Consider the following 7,847-nt stretch of genomic DNA (forward strand, 5'->3'; position numbering starts at 1 on the left):
GGTAGTACTTATTTCAATAAATTTTAAAAAGAATAAGAAAAGAAACAAAAAATAATCAGGATATAATAAAAACTGAAATGAATGAAATGGAACACAAATGAAAGTATTAAAGAGCATAAGTTAAAAAATGTCCTTGCCCAGACAGTGTGGTTCAGTGGTTGAGCACCGACCCATATACCAGGAGAATCACTGGTTCAATTCCTGGTCAGGGCACACGCCCCGTTTCAACTTTGATCCCCAGCAGGTCTGAAGGAGGCAGCCAATCAATGTTTCTATCTCTCCCTCCCTCTCCGTTCCTCTCGCTCAAAAATCAATGAAAACATATTTTTTAAAAAGTGTTCTTATATAGGCTAATAAAATTAACTTCTTGCAAGCCCAAGTAGGGGGGAAAAGAGTAAAAACAGATAAGATTAGTTATGAGAACGAAAACATCATTACAGATATGGGAGAGAGAAAAAAATGATAAAGAAGTTAAACTTAAAATTTCTCATCAACAAATTTGAAAATTTAGAGGAAATGGATACATTTCAGGAAAAATATAAATTACCTAAGTTGACCCAAGAGAAATTGAAAAGCTTGAAGAGTTCAACCTATCATAGAAAAGACTAGAAAATGATTAAAGATATACTTTTTTAAAGACTGCATTCAAATGGCACCACATCTGAGTTTTAGCTAACCTTAAATAATATTTTTCATGCCAGTTAAACTAGTTAAGACTATAGTAAAAGAAGGAAAGGTCCCACTTAATATATGAGCCAGCATAACTTAATACCATTCCTAACAGACACTCTAAGTAAAAAAGAAAAAGAGAAAATTGCTTAAATATAATGAAGACTTTTTACTAAAACCTAACAGTAAATATTGGTAAAGTAAACAAACCAAAATAAATTATTTTTATTTTGCCTATCATCATTATTATTTAACATATCTTGGAAGTTCTACCAAATGCAGTGACAAGAAAATAAATTGTTATGATCATCTGAAACATTATAACTTTTTTTGCTGATATGATTGTACTATCAGAAAATTCAAAAGACTATAGTAAAAAAAACTCTAGTTAAAAAAAACCTAGTAAAAAATATAACTTGGAAAGTTGACTGGATACAAGATACATATAACAAACATAAACTGCTCTTTTCCTACTTTAGCAATAAGCATCTCAAATTGAAAATCAAAAAATATTCAATTTACAGTTACAGAATTATAAAGTCTTAGGATAGTAATTATAGTCACCATAATGCTATACACTATTGTAAGCACTTTGTATTAATTTAATCATTCCTCACCACACCCTCTTGAGGTAGATTACTATTATTCTTATTTTATAGAAGAGAACACTGAGGAACAGAGAGATTAAGTAATTTGCTAGCTGGTAATGTGTTAAGAGTTGGGATTTGAATCCTTGCAGTTTGGCATTGAGACTATCCTTGTAATCACTGTGTTACAGTATGTAAATTTTTAAAAAATTGGATATAATAGACATGTAACATTATATTAGTTTCAGGTATACTACATAATGATCACCACCATAAGTTTGGTTAACATCCATCACCTCACGTAGTTACACATCTTTCCTGTGACGAGAACTTTTAAGATCAACTCTTTTAGCAACTTTCAAATATATAATACAGCATGAGTAACTACAGTCACCATGGTGTACATTACATCCCTAATAACTGTAAGTTTTATATGTGAATTTAATCAAGAAACACATAGCGCTCATGAAGAAAGTTATACAATATTATTCAAAGACCTAAAGCAAGATTGGGACAAACAGGAAATCAACCATTTCCTTGGCTTGGAAGATAACATATTGTGGACGAAAGGGGCCACATGCTGACCTGACAAGCTCAGGGGAGGCCTGCATAGCAGTTTTGCAGACTCAGAGACCTAAAGTAACCACAAAGGATGGTCCAAAATTAAACTTTAATAACTAAAAGCAGTTATGGTGGGCAGTTACGTCCTAGGCCAGTATCTTCACTGATAAGGTCAACTGAGCATATCTGTCTTTTTGCATCTATGATAACATATCCTTGGGATGTCTGGGTAACTTGTGACTTCCCTTTTTCTGGAGCCCCTGGGGCACAATCAAATGTGCTGGACGCCAGGACAGATACCACATATTCCTTCATCATCATGTTAATTGTTCCTGCACCCACCTAAGTATGTGTCCATCATTTTACTTTTTATCCAATCCCAGGGGTTTCCCTGCTTTGCTTTATCCCTCCTCCTTCATCTGTCACCAATGAATTTCATGTAACCCACCTACGTCCCTCCTTTGATTGCAATGTATAAATACGGATGTAACACCACCATTTTCCGGAGCATTATCTCAATTCGTTGAGGTTCTGCTTCCTGGCATATGTCGACAGTTTGGCTCAAATAAACTCACCAAAAATTCTTTACAGGTTTCAATGTTTGTTTGTTTTTTACGTTAACAATATCATCAAAAAATGATTCTCCAAAAAATCAACTCTTCAAAAATTAAAGAATGTATACAGTTAAAATATTTACAATTAACACCTCAAAGAATAGTCAAGAACAAATATTTAAAGAAAATAAGATAATTTTGCCTTACCAACTATCAGAACACACTATAAGGCCACTTGATCAAATCAATAGGTAAAGGGAAAATAATTGATCAGAGGAATAAAACAGGAATCCAAAACTAGGTGTTTGTATAATAATTTGATTGTACTATCAGAAAATTCAGGACTCTCATAGCCAGTTGGCCTGGAGGTCAAATCACCCCCAGTATTGCCGACAACAATCAAGGCTTAACTACAACAAGACTGCGCACAAAGACCACAAGGGGGTGCACCAAGAAAGCATAAAAAATGCAGAGACAAAGAAACATGACAGAAATGGAGGATATAGAGCTAAAAACCGCAATTTTAAGGTCTTTCAATAATTTTCTAGAAACTGCCGATAAATGTAGTGAGATCCTCAAGAAATCTAATGAGACCCTCGATGTTGTGATAAAGAAACAACTAGAAATTAAGCATACACTGACTGAAATAAAGAATATTATACAGACACCCAACAGCAGACCAGAGGAGCGCAAGAATCAAGTCAAAGATTCGAAATGCGAAGAAGCAAAAAACACCCAACTGGAAAAGCAAAATGAAAAAAGAATCCGAAAATAGTATAAGGAGCCTCTGGGACAGCTTCAAGCGTACCAACATCAGAATTATAGGGGTGCCAGAAGATGAGAGAGAGCAAGATATTGAAAACCTATTTGAAGAAATAATGACAGAAAACTTCCCCCACCTGGTGAAAGAAATAGACTTACAGGTCCAGGAAGCGCAGAGAACCCCAAACAAAAGGAATCCAAAGAGGACCACACCAAGACACATCATAACTAAAATGCCAAGAGCAAAAGACAAAGAGAGAATCTTAAAAGCAGCAAGAGAAAGAAACTCAGTTACCTACAAGGGAATACCCATACGACTGTCAGCTGATTTCTCAACAGAAACTTTGCAGGCCAGAAGGGAATGGCAAGAAATATTCAAAGTGATGAATACCAAGAACCTACAACCAAGATTACTTTAGCCAGGAAAGCTATCATTCAGAACTGAAGGTCAGATAAAGAGCTTCACAGATAAGGAAAAGCTAAAGGAGTTCATCACCACCAACCAGGATTATATGAAATGCTGAAAGGTATCCTTTAAGAAGAGGAAGAAGAAGAAAAAGGTAAAGATACAAATTATGAACAACAAATATGCATCTATCAACAAGTGAATCTAAGAATCAAGTGAACAAATAATCTGGTGATCATAATAGAATCAGGGACATAGAAAGGGAATGGACTGACTATTCTTGGGGGGCAAAGGGGTGTGGGAGATGCGGGAAGAGACTGGACAAAAATCGTGCACCTATGGATGAGGACAGTGGGTGGGGAGTGAGGGCGGAGGGTGGGGCAGGAACTGGGAGGAGGGGAGTTATGGGGGGAAAAAAGAGGAACAAATGTAATAATCTGAACAATAAAGATTTAATTAAAAAAAAAAGAAAGAAAGAAAGAAAAAAGAAAATTCAGAAGACTATAGTAAAAAACTCTAGTTAAAAAAAACCTAGTAAAAAATATAACTTGGAAAGTTGACTGGATACAAGATACATATAACAAACATAAACTTCTCTGATTGAGCTGTTTATTATTGAGGTATAATTGATACATAACGAGAAAATGGAATTCAACTCCCTGGGAAAAGGAAGGCTAACATATAAATGGCCCTGGAACAATGGCTGTCCTGACAGTGCCCGTGCTGTGCGAGGATGTGCACTGCAGGGCTCGCCTCCCAGTGGAGCAATGGAGCTTCTGTTGCAGGACATTCGCATCATCAAAGTTGGAGGCAACGTGAGACTGACTCGGGTTCCAGTCTGTCCTCATGGGTTCTGGCTTACCCCCACTCCCCCACATTCCATCTGCCTTCCCTTCCTGCCTTCCTGCCCATAGACTCCAAGCTCCAACATCAGAAGCAAAGACAAAGGCCTTTCACAGATTGTTTAACCAGCTCTTACAATTGCATAATTGTGTAAAGGCAACTCCCTGTAACAAATCTCCTAACTGAAAAAGTAATGTGTATATGAATATGTATATGCATATCCTAATGGTCTGCTTCTCTGATTGAGCTGTTTATTATTGAGGTATAATTGATACATAACGTTGTGCAAGTTTAAGGTGAACAACATGTTGATTTGATACATTTATATATTGAAATATGATTACCACCATAGTTAACTTACCCCTATCATGTCATATAATTGTCATTTCTTTTATGTGGTGAGAACAGCTTGATTGAGCCGTGACTGACATACTAGATGAAGGACATATAAACACTTATTGTTATTCTTTCAATTTTCCTTTAGGCTTGAAATGTTTCAAAATAAGATTGGGAGGGGAAGGGAAGAAAAATATATACAAAGGATCTAATATTCCTAGAAGAGCAAATCCAACTGGCTAATAAACATGAAAATATATTCAAATTCACTAGGAGTCAGGGACATGCAACTTAATGTACTAGTAATAATGAGATACCACTTTTAAAAAATACATTTTTATTGATTTCAGAGAGGAAGGGAGAGGGAGAGATAGAAACATCTTTCTGTGGAGGACTCTACTCTGTAGACAGAAGTAGACTCTATGCAACCTTTCACCTTCAGCTCCCACTGTGAACTGAGTGGTCATCTCCATATTCTCCCATTTAAATTCTGCCGGAAGCGGGTCCATCCTTGCTGCTTGACTCGGTTGCTGCAGGGAAGAAACATCTGCACAGCATTTGTCTCGGGGGACCTGGCGTATATGGCATACTGTTCTTGATGTGTTTGCTCCCCTTCTTGGCACTATGTGTTTTAACCAAGGTCACCTCTCCGAGAAAGGTTGTTTCCCCAGGTAGAGGTTCAGCTGGTTTAGCTCAATGGCTAGAGCTTCATCCTGTGGACTGAAGGATTCTGGGTTCAATTCAGTTAAAAGCACATGCCTCGGTTGGGAGCTGGATCCAGAGTGTGCAGGAGGCAGCCAATCAATGATTCTCTCTCATCACTGATGTTTCTTTCCCTTTCCCTCTTCCTTCCCTCTGACATCTATAAAAATATATTTAAAAATAAAGTAACAATAAAATTATCATTTAAAAAATTCTACCTACTGCCTATAAGTCACAGGAAGAAAATGAACCAAAGTAACAGTTCATCCTTCCTAATCTCTTAAAGCACGGATGGTAAGAGGTTTGGGATCACACCCGACATAGAAGTAAGGCTCTAGCACCTCAGAAAATGTATCCCTGAAGGAATGGATGTGAGACATGTCATTCAAACTGTAAAAGGAAACGTGACCCATCTCCTAGTCCAGGTAGATGCCCATCCCTCTGGGCCTTTCCTGCAGCACAAGGGTGACAGGAACAGGCCCTCGAGCCACATAGTCACCGTCCTGCAGCTGAATCGCCCAACATCTCTTCTCCCGTCTGAGCAGGGGCTGCTTTCTCTCCTTGGAAAGGGAGTCTCTACAGACCCCCACGGCCCACCCAGCCTTGTCATCCACCTGGACCTCCCAGTAATGTCGGCCACAGTCAAACCCTTCAGAGCCCAGGACAACTGCGTCGTCTGCAAATCCCTTTGGATTCCGATGAATTCCTTGCTTTTTCCTCACAAATGTCACAGACTTTTTATCCTCAGACACAAGCAGATGAGCATGTGCAGTTTCGGGATCCAGAGTAACTTCTTCTCTAAATGTCTGCGTGATTTGCAGCAGGGCCGAACACTGTGGAGGAAGACTGAATTCTTCTCTCTTATACTTGACGCAATAGAAATCTGGAGGTTCTAGGTTATCACAACGGTGGAGGACACCCTTGATGTTCATCAGCAGTTTCACATCTGACACCACACTCGTCTCTGCCATCTCCTTTCGCAGAACTCTAAGTTTGGAAATGTGGTCTGAAAATGCAGCTTCGTTTGCAGTGAGATTCCGTAGAATGTGCTGCTCTCGTGCAGCTAGCCTTGAGAGAACTGCCGCTTGCTCACACTCTATGGATGCCATCACACTCCCATATTCAGAGGCTAACTTTGCTCTCTGCTTTTCCACCTTTTCTCTCAGTTCTGATTGTTGCCTGTCTTGAGTGGCTAATAGTTTCTGAAGGTCTGCCAGCTGCTCCTTCAGGGGCTCAATGTAACTCCTGAGCTTTTGCCTGTGATGAGAGGCAGCCTCCTCCATGGGCCTCACGTGGTGGCCCTGGTGGTCAGGGGGCTGAGTGCACAGGGGACACAACAACTTTAGGTCCTCCTCGCAGAAGAGGGTCAGGGCCTGGCTGTGCTTCTCACACAAGCGCCTCTCTTCCTGCTGCTTCATCTTGGCCTCTGTGATCTGGAGGAGCTTGGCCATGTCAACCATCCTTTCCAGCTGGGTGTTGCTCCACAGGTGCCTCTCTTTGCATGGGTGACGGCACACAGGGCAAGGGAACCTGTCCTGCACATCAGCCCAGGACCTCTCGATGCAGGAGCGACAGAAGTTGTGCCCACATTTGATGGTGACAGGGTCTCTCAGGTTATCCAGGCAGATGGGACCGTTGATTTCAGTCTGGAGTTTTGCCACAGCTCCTTCACCTGCCATTTCTCTGTCAATTACGGTCAGCCCCTGGTGTCCTGTGAGGTCCTTAGCTACAGAGGTGGGTGCCTAGAGGAGCTCCACTGCCCACCTGCAGCCAATCAATGTAGCTGGAGGACTACTGCCCTTGGCAGCTCAGATGTTGGGGTCCAACCCCAGCAGGTCCAGGGGTTCCCAAAGGTGTGGACAAAGTGGGCGAAGGACACGGAGACAGCGTTCAGTTGATCAGCAGCCTAGCCAGGCTCTCTAGCCAGGATCTCCAGACAAGTTCTGTGTAGCCAGGTTCTGTATTTTATTGTTTTGTTAAATCTGTATTTATACCAGTTGATTTTAATCCTGTCAATTTCTTTTCCAAAGGTTAGGGCGTTTCTTATCTTCATTCCAGGGAGTAAAGATTATGTAGTTTAAGCATGATTGTTCGTAGTTAAAGTGATTAACTACCCGCCTGGCACTTAGTTAAGGGATTTTATTCCCTCCCTAACTTCAGGGAAAAATCCCTACCTGGGGAAACAACCTTTCTCGAAGAGGTGACCTTGGTTAAAACACATAGCGCCAAGAAGGGGAGCAAACACATCAAGAACAGTATGCCATATACGCCAGGTCCCCCGAGACATATGCTGTGCATATGTTTCTTCCCTGCAGCAACCGTGTCAAGCAGCAAGGATGGACCCGCTTCCGGCAAAATTCCTGAATGAAAAGTTTATAATTCTGACTTCAGGCCAGGCCACCCCATAGGACACAGGCTTGAGTCAGT

The 7,847-nt window shown here is 40.5% G+C and overlaps 1 protein-coding gene across 1 annotated transcript; it reads right to left on the reverse strand.

Annotated features, from left to right (window-relative positions):
* Nucleotides 1–5,414: 5,414 nt before the first annotated feature.
* LOC118667345 (putative tripartite motif-containing protein 75) lies at nt 5,415–7,293 on the reverse strand. The gene has a single exon (XM_036330451.1). It carries the CDS (start codon nt 7,097–7,099, stop codon nt 5,837–5,839), a length of 1,263 nt encoding a protein of 420 aa, XP_036186344.1. The 5' UTR covers nt 7,100–7,293; the 3' UTR covers nt 5,415–5,836.
* Between the last annotated feature and the right edge of the window lie 554 nt (nt 7,294–7,847).

The sequence above is a fragment of the Myotis myotis genome, unplaced genomic scaffold (genome assembly GCF_014108235.1).
Source record: "Myotis myotis isolate mMyoMyo1 unplaced genomic scaffold, mMyoMyo1.p scaffold_m19_p_12, whole genome shotgun sequence".
NCBI lineage: Eukaryota > Metazoa > Chordata > Mammalia > Chiroptera > Vespertilionidae > Myotis > Myotis myotis.

Coding starts and splice junctions, on each gene's coding strand:
- LOC118667345 (XM_036330451.1), bottom strand. CDS start 7,099: ATGGCAGGTGAAGGAGCTGTGGCAAAACTCCAGACTGAAATCAACGGT.